This window comes from Balaenoptera borealis (genome assembly GCF_965194805.1).
Source record: "Balaenoptera borealis genome assembly, chromosome: 5".
Classification (NCBI taxonomy): domain Eukaryota; kingdom Metazoa; phylum Chordata; class Mammalia; order Artiodactyla; family Balaenopteridae; genus Balaenoptera; species Balaenoptera borealis.
In genome coordinates, this window is record NC_138862.1 from 83,286,310 (window position 1) to 83,305,720 (window position 19,411).

At 52.9% G+C, this 19,411-nt stretch overlaps 2 protein-coding genes across 5 annotated transcripts; both read right to left on the minus strand.

Annotated features, from left to right (window-relative positions):
* Positions 1–354: 354 nt before the first annotated feature.
* On the minus strand, positions 355–8,448 carry ABCF3 (ATP binding cassette subfamily F member 3). 4 transcript variants are annotated; one of them, XM_082393032.1, is made up of 21 exons: positions 8,147–8,300; positions 7,771–7,918; positions 7,551–7,630; positions 6,999–7,045; positions 6,736–6,833; positions 6,512–6,634; positions 6,080–6,346; positions 5,687–5,767; positions 5,539–5,598; positions 5,381–5,437; positions 5,246–5,268; positions 5,080–5,135; positions 4,758–4,958; positions 4,581–4,657; positions 2,551–2,595; positions 2,338–2,470; positions 1,654–1,742; positions 1,458–1,549; positions 1,138–1,270; positions 912–999; positions 355–822 (listed from the first exon to the last, which is right to left on the minus strand). In XM_082393032.1, exons 1-21 carry the CDS (start codon positions 8,217–8,219, stop codon positions 664–666), a joined length of 2,130 nt encoding a protein of 709 aa, XP_082249158.1. In that variant the 5' UTR covers positions 8,220–8,300; the 3' UTR covers positions 355–663. The 4 variants fall into 4 exon arrangements, with proteins under 4 accessions (XP_082249158.1, XP_082249160.1, XP_082249161.1 ...); XM_082393033.1 differs by lacking the exon at positions 1,138–1,270 and having other exon boundaries at positions 679–822; positions 8,147–8,448; XM_082393034.1 differs by lacking the exons at positions 6,512–6,634; positions 6,736–6,833; positions 6,999–7,045; positions 7,771–7,918; positions 8,147–8,300 and having other exon boundaries at positions 7,551–7,624.
* Positions 8,449–10,353: 1,905 nt separating this feature from the next.
* On the minus strand, positions 10,354–19,411 carry AP2M1 (adaptor related protein complex 2 subunit mu 1). Its single transcript, XM_082393039.1, has 11 exons — positions 19,272–19,411; positions 17,243–17,359; positions 15,132–15,397; positions 14,334–14,416; positions 13,589–13,724; positions 13,357–13,498; positions 12,732–12,851; positions 12,491–12,626; positions 12,290–12,387; positions 11,638–11,749; positions 10,354–10,964 (listed from the first exon to the last, which is right to left on the minus strand). Exons 2-11 carry the CDS (start codon positions 17,314–17,316, stop codon positions 10,830–10,832), a joined length of 1,302 nt encoding a protein of 433 aa, XP_082249165.1. The 5' UTR covers positions 17,317–17,359; positions 19,272–19,411; the 3' UTR covers positions 10,354–10,829.

Consider the following 19,411-nt stretch of genomic DNA (forward strand, 5'->3'; position numbering starts at 1 on the left):
AGCAATTGGCAAACCATGTTTGAGGCCAGGTTACAGAATCAGTTTACTCTCTCAAGCAGTGGGGCTGAGACAGCAGAACCCAGACCCCTTCAGCTGAGGCTGAACCCGGGCCAGAGGGAACAGCACCGCAGTGATGTAATACGCCGCCCTTCATCACTAACTTGGTCCACTGCAAGGCCGACCCCCAGCGGCTTTAATGACATCTCTGCCCAGGGGCAACACTGATAATGCCATGGCCTCCTCCACATGACCGACACAAATGCCACAGGAAAATGCCAAATCAGAGAGCCTACACTCCTTAACCGTGGGCAAACACTGTAGCCCCGTGCCAGGGAGCAGCAGAGGCGAGGCGAGGAAGATGCAGGGAGATTTAATTTACATGCGGCCACTCAGAGCCCAGTTGCAGCTGGGGCAGTGGGGGAGAATCTAAAATCCCAGAGGGCACCCCCGACTCCCTTCCTCTTGGAAGACCAGTCCTCAAAGACCCTTAGGTGGGGCTCCCTGGGTTGCACAAGAGGATGCTCCAATCAAAAGGAGAGATTTAGGAATAAGGCTGTCCCCAAAGTCGGGGGAAGTCCATGGCCGGAGATGGTTGCCTACGTGGTGGCCCAGGGGTCTGAGAGACCAGTCCATGTCCTGGGCACAGTCCTCAGCTTGGTGGCCCTAGAGGAAGCCCTCACGGCGGAACTGTTCCTGGAGAAGAGCTCGGTACTGGTCAAATCCCCCCTCGACCCGGGTGACGCCGCCTGCTTCACACACCCACAGCTCTCGGCACACCAGTCGGATGAAGCGTTCATCGTGGGACACCAGAATCACACCACCCTGAAAGACAGGAGAGCAGGGGGCACTCAGGGGGCCCCTAAGGGGTGCTGAGGCCTGGGAAGGAGTGGGCAGTGTGAAGGCACACTCACCCTGAAACTGTTGAGAGCGCGGCCCAGAGCCTCAATGGTCTCCATATCCAGGTGGTTTGTGGGTTCATCCAGAATGTAGAAGTTGGGGCTGGAAGGCAGAACAAAGGAAGGTGGGCAGTTGCGGGGGCTGGGAGAAAAGGAACTCTGATACGAACGCAAGACAATCATTTTCCATTAGGAAAGAATGGGAAAGGGGAGGGCAAAGCTCTTGAAAAGGAGGCCTCACCAGGGCATGGTCATCTGAGCAAAGGCCACCCGGCTCTTCTGGCCCCCAGACAAGCTGGCAACAGGGCGCACGGCCAGTTCTCCAGAGATGCCATACCGGCCCAGCTGGTGACGGTATTCCTCCTCAGGCCGTCCTGGAACAGGCCCCACCCCACCGTGTGGGTTCTCGGCCCAACTCCCTCCCTTCACGTTCCCCCCAGCCCCACCCCCAATGCACATGTCCTCACACCCAGAGTCGGGGGGCTGCTCGGCAACCCCAGGTAGGCCTAGCTGTAGGCGTCAGGCCCGGCCCTCCTTCCCCAACTCAAGTCCCTGACGCACCGGGGAACTTGCGTGCCAGCAGTTCCACAGCACTGACATTCAGGTCCAGCTGCTCCACATGGTGCTGGCTGAAATAGCCAATCTTCAGATTCCTGCAGGCAGATGGTAAGGTGGAGAGAGGGGATGGAGGGCAATGGCTATAAAAGAGTGTGGCTACAGCATAGGAGGGTTTGGAGAGCAGCGATGTGGGCCCTACCTGTGAGCATGTCTGATGCCCCGAACAGGTGCCAGATCCCCCATAAGGAGCTTCAACATGGTAGACTTCCCAGCCCCATTCTCCCCAACCTGTAAAAAGTAACATGAGAATGTAATGAGCATCCTTGTGCGGGATACAGAAGGGGAGGAGATGAGAATGGGTCTCAGCTAGTCCCAGGGACTCCAACAACTAAAAAAATATTTTTAAGGAACTATAGAAAAAAATGAAGGAAGACGTAAAAGGGACCAATACCCAAGTACCCACTAAGTGCAAGGGAATTAATTCTCCCAATAACCAAGTGAGTTAGACATTATCTCCATTTTAAGGATGAGGAGACTGCTTAGTAACCAAGCTAGGAAATGGCAGAGTTAGGATCCGAAGTCTGACCCTGAAGCCCATGCTCTCTCCTCTATGTTCCACAGTTTGAGGAAACTCAGAGCTGAGACCAGTAAGACAAAGTACTGCTCTAAGTATTTATAAAATACCACATGCCAGGCTCTCCATCTATGCCGCAGAGCGGCCCTGTGAGGCTGGAGGAGGGGCCAGCACAAGTACAGCAAAGTCCTCAGCCCAGGCGCTGACTCCTACTCCGGGGGGCCTTCTCCGCCATGTGGCCAATCCACACCACATAAGGGGTGGGAGAGCCCAGTCCCAGCTCACGAAACAGAGAAACAGCAACGATACCACACAGATGCGGGATTCAAGGTCAGCAGAGACGGAGAGACGACTGAAGATGACATGCTTTGGGTCGTAGTAGAAATCCACCTCATCTAGCTGCAGAATTGGTGGTGAGAATTTCTCAAACCCATCGGGGAACCTGCAGGAGGTGGGGGTGAGGAGCACGAGGGCAGCCAGAAACAAGAGCTTCCCCACCTGCCCCTCTGGCCCAGCACTCACTTCATCACTACCTCCAACTCCTTGTCCACGGGTTTCAGCTCCGGTCTGAGGAGAGAGGAGACAGACTAGATTTACGACTTTAAAAAATAAATTTGTTTTTATCACACAAGTAATATACATGCCGGAAAAATACGATTCTTTTTTTGGTAGTTTTTTTGTCCTCCCTGTTAATATACTGTGACGTATGTTACAAGGTCACAAAATCCTAAGCCTTATGATTTTAAGCTCCCCTACCACCAGCACATCCAGAAATGTTGCTTCAAGATTAAACCTCCAATGCTCTCCTGGGTATGTATCCGAAAAAAATGAAAACACTAATTCGAAAAGATACATGCACCCCAATGTTCACAGCAGTATTGTTTACAACAGCCAAGATACAGAAGCAACCTATGTGTCTGCACATCCACAGATGAATGCGCACACACACACACACACACATAATGGAAAACGACTCAGCCACAAAAAAAGAATAAAATTTTGCCATCTGTAACAACATGGATGGACTTGAAGAATATTATGCTAAGTGAAATAAGGCAAAGAAAAAAAAATACTGTATGGTATCACTTATAGGTGGAATCTAAAAAATAAAGCTACTGAATATAACAAAAAAGAAACAGACTCACAGATATAGAGAACAAACTAGTGGGTAACAGTGGGGAGAGGAAAGGGGTGGAGAGGCAAGATTGGGTAGAGGATTAAGAGATACAAACTACTATGTATAAAATAAATAAGCTACAAGAATATATGACACAACACAGAGAATACCGCCGATATTTTACAATAACTATAAATGAAATGTAACCTTTAAATATTGTGACTCACTATGCTGTACACGTGAAACTTATATAATACTGCATATCAGCTGTACCTCAATTAAAAAAACCTCCAATGCTCAACACCATTAGTCATTAAGGAAATACAAATCAAAATGACAATGAGATATCACTTCACACCCACTAAGATGGCTAAAATTCGAAAGACAGATAATAAGTGTTGGCAAGAAGGCAGAGAAATTGGAACCCTCATACATTGCTGGTTGGAATGTAAAATGGTGCAGCTGCTTTTAAAAACAGTTTGGAGGGCTTCCCTGGTGGCACAGTGGTTAAGAATCCGCCTGCCAATGCAGGGGACATGGTTTGAGCCCTGGTCCGGGAAGATCTCACATGCTGCGGAGCAACTAAGCCTGTGCGCCACAACTACTGAGCCTGCGCTCTAGAGCCCGCGAGGCGCAACTACTGAGCCCACGTGCCACACTACTGAAGCCCGCGCACCTAGAGCCCGTGCTCTGCAACAAGAGAAGCCACCACAATGAGAAGCCCACGCACCAAAACGAAGAGTAGCCCCTGCTCGCCACAACTAAAGAAAGCCCACATGCAGCAACGAAGACCCAATGGAGCCAAAAATAAATAAATAAATAATAATAATAATAAAATAAAATAAAAAGTTTGGCAGTTCCTCAAAAATTTAAACATAGAATTACCATGTAACCCAGCAATTCCATTCCTAGGTATGTACCCAAGAGAATAGAAAATACATGTCCACACAAAAATTTGTACACAAATGTTCATAGTAGCATTATTCGTAAGAGCCAAAAAGGGGAAATAATCCAAATGTCTACCACCTGATGGGTCAACAAACAAAATGTGGACTATCCCTACAACAGAATATTACCTGGTCATAAAGAGGAGTGAAGCACTAATCCATGCTCGGACACAATGAACCTCGAAAACATTATGTTAAGCGAAAGAAGCCAGACAGAAAAGGTCACATGTACAATTCCATTTATACGAAATGTCCAGAATTAGCAAATATATACAGACAGAAAGTAGACTGATAGTTGCCTAGGCCTGGGGGAAAGATTAACTCTCCAAGAGCAGTAACAGAATACCCTGCCTTCCTGCAGGGGAGGAAATTAAAGTTGGTTTGTAGAAAAGGGGAGATCTAGAGTGGGAGGGCAAGGGGTGGCCTACAAAATGAGGGAAGCAAATAAGAGACATGAGTCAAAGCCTGGTCAGAGACACAGTACTCACAGCTTCTCCAGCATCTTGAGTTTACTCTGCACTTGAGAGGCTCTGTTGGCGTTGTAGCGAAACCGGTCAATGAAAACCTGCAGGTGGATGAGTTCAGGTACTGTTCAGCTCCCTCACTCCCCGCAACTCTAATACCCATGGGATGGGACAGGTCCCCAGCCCCGCCTGCTCCCACACCTGGATATGCTGGCGATACTGCTGCTGGGCCTCATATTCACGCTGCTGATTGAGCAGCCGCTCCTGCTTGCTCTTGATGAAGGTCTCAAAGTCTCCCCGGTAACCATCCAGCCGTTGGCTGTGCAGGTGGATGATGTCTGTGGCTATGGCATTCAGGAAGTTGCGGTCGTGGGAGACGACCAGGATTGTGGAGGGCCACGTCTGAGGGGGGGGGGGGTCACAGGATGGCAGGCCCAGTTTGGGAGGGCAGTCAGCTCCCAGACCCCAACGGTCTTGGAGGCAGACCTTTCCCAGACTTACTCCAGCACCTGTAGGCACTCACCTGCAGGTAATTCTCCAGCCACAGGATGGCCCTTACATCCAGCATGTTTGTGGGTTCTGGAAAAGTGGAGGAGGACACGTTTGGGATAGAAGGGCTAGAGAACTGGGAACTTGGATGATGGCACACTTTTGCACCCCAAAGTCAGGGTGCCCCATTTCAAACTCACCATCTAACAGCAGCAGATCTGGCCTGTGGAAAAGAAGAATGCAAGGCTTGAGGTTTTAGGTCAGCGACTTGTTGCCACCCTGCAAGAGCCAAGCCCATTCTCCACAGTATCCATACACAGGCCCAGGAGACTCACCTAGCAAACAGAGCCCGGGCGAGGGCCAGTCTCATCCTCCAGCCACCTGAGAACTCCCTAAAGAGAGACAGAGCTGCATCACAAGGGCGAGTGTTCACGAGGACAGGCAGAGGCAGAGCCAACAGTGTTCAGAGCCAAGAACGGTAAGGGCCACTCACCGGGTGGGCTGCTGCTGCATTTTGGGGGTAAAGCCAAGCCCAGCAAGAATGACTGATGCTCTAGAAATGAAGAAATTAAAGAACCTGGTTGGAATAGGTAACAGAAGGGAAAGATGAAATCTGAAGAAAGGAAGGGAATTTTAAATACCTGGCAGGTGCTTTGTCAGCCTCAATCTCCTCCAACTTGGCATAGATTTCTGCCAGCTGTGCAGCTTCTGAGCCCTCGGCCCTACGAATGGGGGAAGAGCAATCAGCCTGAGTGGGCGCAGTCTACTAGTATATCCTGCACCCCAGGACAGTTGCAAAGCAGGCCACTGGCTGCCTTGTTGCTGGGACAGGAACAGAGCACAGGAAGGACTTGCTCGTGGCGGTGAGGGCAATGGGCACTGTGCCAGGAACAAGGGATTTACAGCCCCACGGTGCCAAGTTCTAAGCTCTGCTGCCTACTAGGATGGGCACACGAATTGTGGACTGTGCCAGCACGGCAGGCACTCTGTGAAGCACAGCTGCTGCTGGTCAATCCCTCGCCAGGAGCCCTCACCTGCCAGCAGCAATCTGGGCACTGAGCTCCCGCTCCCGATGCAGGAGATCTTCTCGCACAGTATCACTCTCCAGCACACTCTGCAGGGCAGGGGTGTCGTCTCCAGCAACCTCCTGCTCCACGTGCAGCAGGGAAATGTGGGCTGGAACCCGCAGGCTCCGGGTGGCCAGCATCTTCAGCAGCGTCGTCTTCCCTAGTCCATTCCGACCCACCAGCCCATAGCGGCGGCCCCATGCCAGGTTCACATCTGCTCCAGCCAGCAGTACCCTGCAGAGGTAGTAGGAAGGAGACAAAGGGTACTCTAGAGGTAGTTGCACAGCAAGTTTAACAACAGAAACCTAACTATTTTTAGCCCCATTTCACCTCTCCTAATTCTCCTTTAACTGGAAAAAGAAAAATGTCACCCCCACTCCCCCACTGCCACTCCCTCACCTATCGCCAAAAGATACATCAAAGTTCTCAATTCGCACATCGTAGGATTTGTTCTTGCCAGATGATTCCAACCGACTCTCCTTTCTGCTGCCTGCCTGGCTGGCTGAGGCCTCTTCCAAAACTCTTTTAAAGGGAGAAATGGATGGCTTTTAGCACTCCCAAGCCCCCTTCCATCCCAATAGAGACTGCTCTGCTCTCTTCTCAGCCTTTCTCACTAAACTCACAGAGGGCTGCTGGTCTTGAGTGTGTCCTTCTCTGAGCGCTTCTCCTGCTTTGCCTTCAGTCGAGCCTCAGCTTTCTCTAGCTTCTTTGCATTCACTGTCTAAGGGTCCAAACACAACCATTTCATCCTAGGGTGTAGGCTCGGAGACTCAGGAAAAGACAATCAGAAATCCCCCAGCAAGATACTCCAATATTTAGAGACAAGCAACTCCCACTCCCACCACAGATACAGCCCTCTCCTTTTCTTCCTCCTCCCCCTCCTCACCGAGGACTGTTCCCTCTTTAGCAGGCCTGGAAGTTTGGTGCCACAGTCTGTAAGCGATAAGAAAAGCTGTCACCTTCTCCCTAAGGGAAGGGAAACTAACATTTTGAGTAACTAACACAAACTAAACACAGAAACATACATTTATAGGAAAGCCTTACAAATCCTGGAGATAAATATCATCCTCCCAACACTTAAAAACAAAACAAAAACTCAATTCACAGATTAAGGATACAGAGACTGGGAGCAGACAGGCAACTCTTACAAAATCATGCAGTTGGTTAGTAAGTCGCAAAATTGGGGAGTGAACCCAAGACTGTCCAGCTGCAAGGCCCATATGCTTCCTACCACACCCAAGAGCTTAGAGAACTCTCCAATCCTAATCCCTTTATTAATAGGCTCATCTGCCCTCAGTAAAGACATCAACTAGCTCCTAAAACCTTGTTCTGTGGAACAGAGGTACCAAGAGTTCTGAGCTCCAGGGGGCAGGTGGCTAGGGGGTGGAGGCCAAGAAAAGGACATAGGGCAGCTAGTTCAATCTTCCCTCACTCTCACCGTAGTTCTCTGTTATCTTTGACAACTGGATGGGGGCGTCTAGTAGCACCTGGCTGTTTCCCTGGGTCTGTGGCTCAGTCCTTGAGGGTAGGGATAGAAAGCAAAGAGTCAGAAGTGGAGGAGAAAGCTCTGTGGCCATCAGACCTTCCTCCCTCACATCTCGTCTCCTGACCGTCCGCCCTCCCACCTCCCCCACGAATCCCCCTGCCCTGGCACGTACAGGCGCAGAGTGTTGTACATGCGCTGGCACACGGCCCTGATGCCCGCGTCATCCTTGCTGTCCCCGGACACCTCTTGCAACAGTTCCCCCACAGCTTCCACCAGGTCATCCACAGACTCGAAGTCCGCACTGCCGCTGTGCAAGACGCCTAGGGCGGGCGTGGCAAGACGAGGAAAATACCAGGTAGAGTGGACATACAAGCAGTTTTAATCCCCGTACCGCGGCCCCAGTCCGGGCTCCAGACCCAACTGGCCCTCGGGCCAAGAGGTCACGCAGAGGAGAGGCCTAGCAGCGGTCCCCGGCACTGCCCTCCCTTAGTACTCCCCTTCTGACTACCACTTCGGCATCCCCAGCGCGTTGATTCGGTTCGGCTCACCCGTCACGTAGTCGAAGACCTGTCCGTCAATTTCGGGGAACTCGCTCCGCAGGATTTCAGCGCAAGTCGCCATGTTCCAGTCGGGCTCCCGTCCGCGCAGTCGCCGTGAGACCTCGGCCAAGGCCCGCCCCCTGCCCGTCCCCGAAATCTCACCCTTCCTTCCAAAGCGCATGCGAAACGGTGACGTAAGAAAGGCGCGGAGTTCGCAGAGCCCGGTGGGCGGGGTGAACGGAGCTGGAGGAACGGTGCGCAAGCGCCGCTCAGAGTCTACGCTGAGCCACACTCTCTGCGCTTGCGCAACCCTTTCCACTAAAAAATTAGCCACACGTGCGGTTCTCGCTGCCTTCTGGGAGGTGGAGATCCTGCCGGCGGCGGGGGCTGGGTGCAGGGAAGCTCGCGGTTTATCTGGGAACCTCCCGAGAAGGGCGGTTGATAAAGCACTTCGGCCTTGCTAGATTCTGTACGCTCCCTGGAGGCGCGTCAGCCGCTGCGCGCCTGTCCGGGTCCATTTTGGAGCCCGCCGAGAGCTTTGCTGACTCACGCTGGTCCCTGAGCTCTTAGAAGCCCCTGGCGCCGTTCTGTGCAGCCGCGGGTTTTGTTCCGGTTCGCTGGCCCTACGGGCTGCTTGTCTTGGTCAGGTAGCCAGCCCGCCCGCGACCTGCACTCAGTCTTCTCACACTTGACAGCTCAGCTGACTTCAGCGAATTACGTCCTCCCACCACCCCCAGGCACTGCCTCACTGACCGCCACAGGGCAAGAAAACCAGATCGACAAGGTCTGTGTAAATTCACTACTATTTATTCCCTACCTACACCCAAAGCAGACTTCTTCGTACCCTGATGATGATACTGCTTCACATTTAATGTGAATATTCTTCCAACTGGGCTCTAAAATTGTCACCTAAAGTCACAACGTTATCCATCCTTTTGACATGGTGAGGAGTCAATCCTGTTATTTCCATTTCATATGAAACACAGGGAAAGTAATTCTGATGGAGAAACTACAGAACTATTTGGTTTCTTCAACACTGCAAGAGCTAAGGGAGAACCTGTGATTTTTAAGATTTAAGAAGCATTCACCAATCACAATGGACCTTGTTTGGATCCAGATGTAAATTGTGAAAATTTTTGTAGGACACTTGGATTAAGCACGAACACAGGCTGGATGTGATATTAAGGAGATGACAAGTTGAACCACCAGGATGCGACATGGGAGTTCATTATATATTTTCTCTTAATAGATGTTTTTGGTTTAAAAAGGTTGAGACCGGGCTTCCCTGGTGGCGCAGTGGTTGAGAATCTGCCTGCTAGTGCAGGGGACACGGGTTCGAGCCCTGATCTGGGAAGATCCCGCATGCCGCGGTGCAGCTGGGCCCGTGAGCCACAACTACTGAGCCTGCGCGCCTGGAGCCTGTGCTCCGCAACAAGAGAGGCCGCGATAGTGAGAGGCCCGCGCACGGCGATGAAGAGTGGCCCCCGCTCTCTGCAACTAGAGAAAGCCCTCGCACAGAAACGAAGACCCAGCACAGCCCGAAATAAATAAATAAATAAATACATTTTAAAAACAAAACTGAGCTAAAACTCAAGCCCTCTTTAAAAAAAAAAAAAAAAAAAAAAAAAAGGTTGAGACCAAGCAAGGGAAAACCAGTGATGGCAAATCTTTATCTGCTCCAACACATCAGCAGAATATGAAGCACTCCCCTCAGGGACTCACTCACCATACAATTCTATGGAGAAGGGGAGGCACAGAGGGAGGAATTTTCTAAGAGGCCTGGGAAGAGTCATTTTTCCTTTTTGCAACCCACCCACTGAGGTCTGTGAAGCCTGAGTAACTGAGAAGAGGATGGAATTAAGAGGTCAGTTTCTAAGGATGGCTGGAAAGACCAAATGTAAACCTTGCTTAATCTCTGCTAATTAGAAAAATACCTGCCTAACGCTGAGAATGATTTTAAGGAAAGAATCTCTACCCTCAGGGAACCGGGGCCAGGTGGGGCTTCTTGATCTTGAGGCTATTTTCTCAGAGGAGACGGGAGACCTGGGGCTAACACCTGTCAGGAGCTTAGATGGCCCTGAGGGACGTAACAATTGAGACAAAAGAGAGTTTGGAATAGAAAATTCTACTCCTGGCAGGCCAAGTAAGACAGGGGAGCAGCAGTCCCACCAGACCCCCTCCCCATGTACCTTCCACTTCAACATTTAGCCAGCAACTCCATTCTACAGAGTTTATTAGGTTTGTAACTGGACGAAGTCACACGTGTACAAAATGAAGCTCACACTATCCCAAAGCAGAGTAGGAATTGAGGGCTGGGGATCCGTTACTGGCCTTTGGGGGAGCTCCGAGGTGAGGGGCAGCCGACCCTCCCACTCCAGAGAGATGTGGCCACAGGGGAGGGGAGGGGATGGGGCCCACCTGGCTTTGGTCGCAGAACTCAGAGCCTGGCACGGGGCTGGGGCAGGCAGATGGACGGAGGAGCAAGAGCCTCAGAAACCACCCTGCCCAGGGAGCCCAGGGACTGCTCCGACAGTCCCGCTCACAACGTGGTTGGTCCAGACCTAGACGCAGGGGCTGGTGCAAAGGGAAGGCAGCAAAGCAGGAGGGAGGAGACACTGACGTGTAGTGGCCAAGGGCACCCAGACCCGTGGAAGAGGGTGGGTGGGGAGGCGGGCTAGCTGCCACTAGGCAGCTAGCAGCGGGTCTCATAAATGCCGCTGCGGCCAATGTAGCGCACCCATTTGATGACGTCGTGGTCGCTGTAGTTCAGCTTCGGTTCAAACACCTTCAAGTAGCGCACCTTGAGGCCAGAAGGCGCGAATGGCACCTGGGCAAGGGACAGCTCCAGTTAGGAATGTGGCCTTCCTTTCACTGCCGCTCTCCTCCGGGAAGTTCCATAGCCTTGCCCTACCTCATCTCTCTACTACAGGTGTCTGAATGATTGGGACCCTAAAAGAAGCTGAAGGAAGCTGGGGTGGTGAGGGGTCCTCTAAGAGGTTACTAAGGAAGAAAGCATATCCAAGAGTAACTAGCAATCATTTGGGTTTGAAGTCAGGCCCTGCCTGTGAGGACTTGAATCAATTCCTTTAATCAGCAGGTGGCAGCAACCAAAGACCTGCCTTAGAACATACTTATCCTGCTCAATATTACGGACTTAAACAATAAGGTGGAAAAAATTACATGTCTAACGTGCACAAAGCAAAGTCAGCTCATTTTCCTGTCTGTAAACTGTGTCTTACCTGGCATGCAAGCTATTTCAGTTTTCCCTAAGAATTGTTTTATGAGAAGCCAAAGGAAGTCAAAGATTTTTGTCGGTGTGAATAGCAATTTCTAGTAGGAGGCCTAAGGCGGGAAGGAATGGGTCTGTGAATTGAAATCACTTCTCTCTGGGCCTCAGTTTCCTCGTCTGCAAGGTGGTAGATGCAGAGGTTGATCTGAATGATCTCTAAAGTCTTTCCTAGCACACCCTGCCATGGCTCTAGGCCCCTTCTCTGCCATACCTCAAAATTCATTGAAATGGGGGGTCGAGCCCATTTCTTCTTGTCGTTGGTGGGCAGCAGCTCAATCTCAGCGCTGATCTGCGATTCCTTCATGCCTGCCATGCGCTTGATCCTGGGAACACAGGGGCCCTGGTAGCCTGGAGGAGCTTCAAGGGGGGTTGCCCCTTTGGGGAGGTTGGGGGGTGGCAGGGAAGAGAACCCAGGAGCTTGTGGGAGGTGCTAGGGCAAGGAACTGTGGTGAGGACTCTGATAACCTCTTGCTATGAAACCTTGGGTCTGTTACTCCTTTAGCACTGTGGGCTGCACACAGTTTCTGCTTAGATACGTGGCCATGCTATCCCTTGCTCTCTACTTCACAGAGGTATTACAAGGGCAAATAGGGAAATGTTAAAGAATCTTAATAAATGCATGCATGCATGCACCCCAGTGCAGGCATGTGCACACTTACACAGAGGTATAAGGGGTGAGAACACAAGCAAAGGCTCCTGGAGAAGCAGTCACCCCCGTTCCATACACACACACACACACACACACACACACACACACACACACACACACACACACACTCTCACAGGACGAAAGGTGAAACTTAACAAGAGGGTACACCAAGGCATCTTGAGCCCTGCTGTGGCCTCATGAAGGAAAGACTCACTTCCACACGATGGCGTTCTCGCTGGCCTTGTACTTGGCCTTCCCCTTCATGCAGATCACCTGCACCCCACTGGTGTTCAGTGGGGTTGGGATCCTCACCTAGAAGTGACACACCTGTCAGGGAGCTCTGTCAAACCCTGCCATCAGCTCCCTTTATTCCTGGAGACAAGTGCTTCCTCCTCCCCAAGTCCCTTATCCTCACCTCAATCTTCTGAGCCAGTAGCGAGGGCTTGAAGTTGGACTTAATGACCACCTTGACCTCCAGCTTGGTGCGTCCCACTTCCCGAACTAGCGGGATCACTCGGAAAGGAAGGATGATGTCCTTGGTGGTGCGATACCTTTAGGGGTGTGAGACCTTCAGGTTGGCACAGCAGAGCCTGTTCTCCTCCCTCTCCCCCAATCTCTGCCGACAGCAACCCCTGCTCCTCACACCCCAATGGCACCTCATGAGCTCAAATTCTCCATCTGGTGGGATGAAGCTGATGCTGCGCTCCGAGTCAAACTTGCTGAGTCGCACACACTGGTGGAAGGTACAGTCATCAATGGCAATTGATTGCTTCCCGCTGCAAGCAGGGACAGAAGGTCTCCTCATTGGTACAAGAGACTGGCATGAGAGAGTCGGGCTGGGAGATTAGCCCACCCCCAAAGGCTGCCAGAGCCTGGACAGGCGTGCACTGTAATCTATGGAAAGCTGTCAGAATGCAGCTTTCTGACTTGCGGGTCCCTGTCCCAGAGTTATGGATGAGTGGGAGCTTTGCAAACTCATCTTTTGAGAGCTGTGCTGCTTGGAACCCAAAAGTTTCAGGCACACTGGGCAGGGGCCATCAGTATGTACAGAAGAATCTTGGTCCTTGGGATCAAACAAAGGGGCTTACTCTGAGTAGGATGAGGACAATCCCCTCATCTCTCTTAACACAGATACCAAGAGCAACCAAGCCAAGCACACCCTTAGGAAGAGGGGGTTTGCATTACTGCAAAAATGAAATCCAGAAGGAACCTGTGATTCACCAGGCTCTGCTCAGCCCTCCAAGGTCCACCCTCTCCCACCAGCTCCCCTGCCTCAGGCACCTCTTGCTTGTTTCATCAGCTGTGCCTTTGCCTTGCTTCTCAATGACAATCTTGTCATTCATCCCAAACTTGCACTCGGGCATGCCACTCAGGTAGCTCTTCATCACCACCCGGCCTGACACATGGGCGCTCAGCACCTGCCCTGGTGATGGACAGATAAACAGGAGCAGCTGAGTCAGGACCAATATCCTGCCCTGGCCCCCATCCTGCTTCATCACGAGAGGGCCCTCACCCTGTGGGGACATGAGGAGGTTCACACTCTCCAGCACATCCAGGAAGAGCTCGTTCCGGCGATACTTGATGCCCTCCCGCCGCCAGCCGATCTGCCCGGTCACCTGGCTGGTGATCTGAGACTGCTCTTCTTTTGTCTACATGGGGGATAGAGACAAACAGCAAGGCCTCACTCCTCTCCCCCTTCAATCCACTTGTCTCCATCCCCACTCCACCCTCATCCCCTCTCCCTTCTAGTCCCCACCCTGTGACCCATCTTCCCCCATGGGGCAGGGCCTGGAGAAAACTGAGCAAAGCTGCAAGGGTGGAAGCTGAGGGAACAGCTTACCTGATGCTGGAGAACACAGGGCCAACATGGTGCCCACAGGAAGCAGCAGAGGGGCGCAGATGGGAAGAGGCAGGCAGAAAAGAAGGAGAAGGCTATGAGGCCTGGATCCTAGAAGAGGGCCCAAGCTCTCTCCTCCTGAGGAATACCAAGCCTCCAGAGCAGTCCACACCCCCCCTTCCCCCAGTGTAGAAGGAAACTGCTTGAGCTGTATCCCCAGTAAGAGATGCTGAGTTGGCAAGCTCCAGGGGTGGGAGAGGGCCACACAGAGCAAAAGAGGCCTGCGGTCATGGCAGAAGGCTCAGGCCAGCACTTCCTGTCAGGGGCAGGCTCATGAGTCAGCTCAGACAAGGCTTGGGGGCCAGCGGGGATGAAGGGAGGTTGGGCTCCACCCTGACTACAGCCTGTACAATTTGAGTACCTGGCTCTTGATGCCCTGCTGGGTGATGAAGGTTTTCAGTGCGCCTGTCTCTGAGTTCTGTGGGTAGCCAAAGTCTAGGATCTCTGCAAAAGGAAGGGAGCCGTCAGCTCCTAGAAAAAGCGGAAGGCTCCTTTGCGCCAATCCCTCCCCTGGCCTGGATATATCTGGCCAGCATAGCTCCAAAAGACATTTAGGCATCATCTGCAGCAAAGTTTTAGCATTTACTCTAGGATTTGTGCTTTATAAGAAAACAATGAAAATATCACGTTTTTTTCAAATAGAAAAAGCAGCAGAAGAGTCGCACGGCCAGTAAGTGAGAGGTCAAGAAGCCCTTAGCCCTTAAAAGACAGAGATGTTGGAAAGATGAAAGGACTCTGTTCACTTAAATCATACGCTACAGAGGAAGAGAAGTAACAATGCGCCCGGAGGGGCCTATAATATCTCACCCTTGTCCAGGCTCTGAGGCAGCTGTTGAGATGGAAAGCTGGGAGGAGAGTCAGTGTAGTAAGGCCCAAACCACAAAGATAAGAGGATGAAACGTGCTTAACTGAACTGCAGGAAGACCAGCCACCAAAAGACCTTTTGGTCTTCCCCTACCTCCACTCACTAGCCTATTTTTGTATTCACTTCAGATCAGCCTTTAGTTCTGGATTTGGACTGTCTTCCTCAGAGCTCAAAATACCAGGTAGTCAGGAAAGGAAGTTCAGAGGGCACTGGAGCCTCAGACTTGCTCCCACCTCCAGGCCAGGCCCCAGCAGGTGCATCCCCACCCTAGACCCACTGCCCCGCCAGCCTCACCATCCAGCAGCTCATATATGAGCACAAAATTGTTCTTGATGTTCTCTTCGCTGATCTTGCCAAAGTAGGCAGCCATCACGTCACACATCTTATAGAGGAATTCGAAGACCATGGCAGCATTGACATTCTGCTTGGTGACAGCTGCCAGCCAGATGTTGGACCGCTTAACATGGAAGAAACTGGTGCGAGCAATGTTGGTGACGGGGCTGCGCACCTGCTGCCGGGCATGGATAACATTGACCCGAAAGGCGTCTACTGCGTTCCTCCTGAGAGAAAAGGGTGCACAGAGGCTGCTCAGTACATGGGCAAACCTCACTCCGCAGGGATCAACCACAGCTAACAAACAGCCACCCCCCTCTCTGCTGAAGTCTGGCACGCACTCTAAAGCCAATGCCTAAACCGTTGGGGCGGTTCCCTAGGACTCCTCCCAGTGGGGGCACGGGGTGGGGGAGGGCCAGAGCTAGGCTGATATCTGAAGGCCACGAGAGACAGGGAAGTCAGGTGGCAATGACAGGATGGCAGATATAACCACAATAAAGTGAGGTCCATCAGGTTTAGAGAAGTATGTTCCTGACTTCCAGGCCTGGCTCCAGTTTTCCTGCTGCCACCTCTATAGCTTCTCAGTAAGCTCCAGGCCCAGATGAGAAAGAGACGCTGCTGCTTCTCCAGTCTTTCCACTAGTGATCCCACCAGTGGGGAAGGCTGGCTCCTCCAGAAGTTAGACAAAGCCAGCATGACTTCAGAGAAGGCTCTAATCTACTGAGGGAAAAGCCGAGGGGCCATGGAGCTGGGCCACCCCATTCTTGTCCAGGATCCAATTCCAGGGCAAGTTCAGGGATGAAAAAGGATGAACAGAACAACGATGTGGGGGCCGGGGGGGGGGGGCAGGATCCCCCACCCACCTGTGCCTGGGCAGCAGCTTATCACGCCGCTTACCTATTGCTATGGCAGCCAATGAGATGGGATGAGAGAAATGACGCCAGCAAGAAGAGGAGAGTGACAGCAACGAGAGAGAGGATTAGACACACAACACACTGGGGTAGGCAGCACCCACCATGAGGTGGAAGCAGACGGGCAACAGGCAAGGGGTGGAGAGCACAGCAAGGCATGCAAGATGGTGTATGCCCTGGCCTTGGCTTAACCAGGTCCATCAGGGTGGGAGTGGGGTGTGGGTGGGTATATGCAAGCCAGGCACTGCCACAACTCTAGCCCATGCCCCACCACCAGCCAACGGACAAACAGCCACAAAGGCCAGGCCAGCCCATTAGCCAAGAAACTGGGAGCCGCTGTAGCAGGCCCATCTCTGACTGTCTATTCTAAGCAATTCCAGGATGAAAAACAGGAAAGCATGAACCAAAGGAGCCTAATCTCGTTAGAGCCGCTGAGGCTGGGATAAGTCCCCTCTGTCAGGGAACAGCAGTGGCATGCAGGGTGGGGCAGAACGAGAAGTGAGGCTGTGCCTCCTTACAGAGGTCTGAGGCACACAGGACAAGGGGCTGTTCCCAGGCTACTCTGATAGGCCAGAAAGGCAGCACAGCCTCCCTGCTCATCCCTCAGTGACCTGGAGAGTACCTCAGGCTTGCTCACCACCTCTCCTCCAGGAGTGGCCCAGAGGAACTGAAAACAGCTGAGTCAGCAGCCTGACTCCTGAGCAAGGGAGAGGCTTTCAAGAGTCCAGTGAAGACTCTCACCATGAGACGGGCTTGTGAGAGCAAGACTTAGGTGGATTAGTACCACCAGCCTGACCACTGACTCCACCCGCTGGAGACAGATCTCCCTTCTCCTCAAAGGAGGGATCAATCTGCCCGGCCAAAAGCACTCAGCTCCAGCAACCAGGTCTGTCACTACAGCAAACAGGAGGCAGGAAGGGCAGGAGTTCCTGAGACTGTGGGGGGCCTGCCTTTTCACAGGTCCCACCAAGCAGCCAGCAACTGGCTGCCTGGCCAATACCACCAGACCTAATGGGAACCAGGCTGTATTAGCTGAGCTTCCAGGATGGAGCAAGGGGTGGGGGCAGTCCCAATCAAGCCTCTGGGAGAAAGAGACCTGGTCCTGCATGCTGGGGAGGAGGGTGGGGGTGGGGGCGCAGCTGGCTCAGCCAGGGGACTCACCCGATGTCATCTCGGTAGACTCGGGAGATGAGCACCTCCCCCTTGTGATTATAGATGAATAAGCCTCCAATCATGGCGGCAGCTCAGTCTCCGCGGCCCATCGCTCTGAGAACAGACCTAGGATGGGGGGGGGGGGGGCAGGGTAAGGGAAGGTCTCAGAACCCCTGCCAGTGTCCCCTGTGGGGCTGTGCAGGTCACTGGCTGGGCTTTTTTTCTCACTTGATCCTCCAGCAAGTGACCCTGCAGCCCTCCCAGGCATGCCCCTCCCCTTAGCCAGGCTCCAGTTCCTGTTTATCCCATACTGGAAGGGAGAAAAGGGAGAGGGACTTAGGCCCAGGATTCTAAGGCCATTTTGACACCCCCCCCCGCCCCTTTTCTGGGGCTGAGCCCAGAGTAGCCCCCTCCCCCCTTTCACAGTGCTGAGCTCAGCAAGGCCCCTTCCTGTGCAGACTCTCACTCGCTCTAGCTGGTGAGTCACTGTGAAGGCCTGCCTGTGGTTGCAGGAATGGTGGTAGGAATTACTCCAGCTGGTTCAGGCCTGGGGCCCCCAGGCAAAGCTTTAGGAGCGCCCAGTTCCTCAGGCTCCACTACCCTTCAGAGAAGGCAGCAGGGCCCGAACCTCCAGCTCTCTAATTCACAGAAGTCTAAACATTCCAGGAAAGGGTGTGCAGGGTGTGGGGAGGAAGAGAAGGGAGGCCTTAGGCCCTGACACGGACCCAGGAGTGTGGCTCCAGCCTCTCCCAGGCAGTCAGATAAACAGGCAAAAGAGCAGAGCAGAAAGGCCCCAGTCCTGACAGACTACACTTCAGTGACCCAAGCTGCTTATTAGTTATTTTTGACCACCTCTCTTTTAAAAAGAGAGGCTCCCTCTCAGCTCCAAGTGCAATGAAAATACAGGGGTGTGGGGGAACGAGGTGGATGCAGGTTCATAAAAATCAAGAGATCCTTCCAGCTGAAATTCTGTGATTCCAGACCCACAGCATAATTCACTTCTGACCCGAGTGCCTGTAAACGAGGGGCAGAATCCCTGAATTATCCAAATTATTTGGGTCAAACTAAATTAGACTGTTTGCAACGAGAAAAAGGGTTAATTTAGTTCTAGATTTCCTGGATTAGCCCTGGTGTTAATTTCACAGGGGGGCAGTTTAGCAGACTTTGCTAAACTGGAAAATAAAGCCTATTACTGTGGCAGTCAAGGTCTCCCAGACTGCGTGAGAAGTCTCTCAAGGTGGTGGACACATCCCATTCCTCAGTCCCAAAGAGACTGGGAGAGGAAGCGCAAAATGGAGGTAGAGCCCTGGGCAAAGAACCAAGTTCACAGGTATCAAGTGGTAGGGAGCTCAGGGCATCAGAGAAACAGAGGTGGGGCCCAGGACAGGAATGGCATATTTAGTTAAGGGACAGACTGACAGCAACAGCCAGGCAGTATACTCAGGTGAGCCCACAGTGGCAACAGGTATGGTGGGGGCACCTGGAGGAGAGAGTTTCCAGTATGTCAAAAGTCAAGGCTTTAAAGAGGAAAAAAAGGCAGGGAGAGACTAGTAGTGGTGAATAAGAGAAAGCTGGGTGTAGAAGCAGGCGAGGGTGGTGGGCTTTTCGCCCTGGGGAAGAGGACGTCGCGGGTAAAGATGGTTCCAGGGAGTGCGGGGGCTGTCACTCAACTGCGAGGAGGGGGTGCCGCAGGGTGGGAAGCTTGTTCTTGCGCCGAGAGGAGGCGCCACGGGGTAGGGGGTTGTCGCGATCCTAGGGAGGGGGCAGCCGCGGGGCATCCCTGCTCTGGGAGGATTCCAGTAGGGTCCCCTTCTCACGGGAAGCTCCGGGCGGGTCAGGTGGAGGGCACCGCTCAGCGCCCGTCCTGCAACCGCGCCCCGGGCGCCCCCGCCCCGCCGTCAGCTCCCTCCCGGTTCTGAAGGCTGAGGCCACTCCCGGGTGTGGACTGCTTTCCGCGTAGCGCAGTGCGGGGAAGAGCAAAGCTGGGCAGCCAGGCAGGCGTCCTCCTTCACCCCGTACACCTAGATCCCGAACTCACCTGGTGTCCGCAGGCCCCTGCTCAGCCAGCCTGGCCACTCTCCGGCTCCCAAGATGTCCGCCCGCCCCCTGCTCGCCTGCCCGCTGCCTCGCCTTTCACTGCAGTGCCGCGGCCCCGCCCCGGCCTCTGCTGCGCGTGCG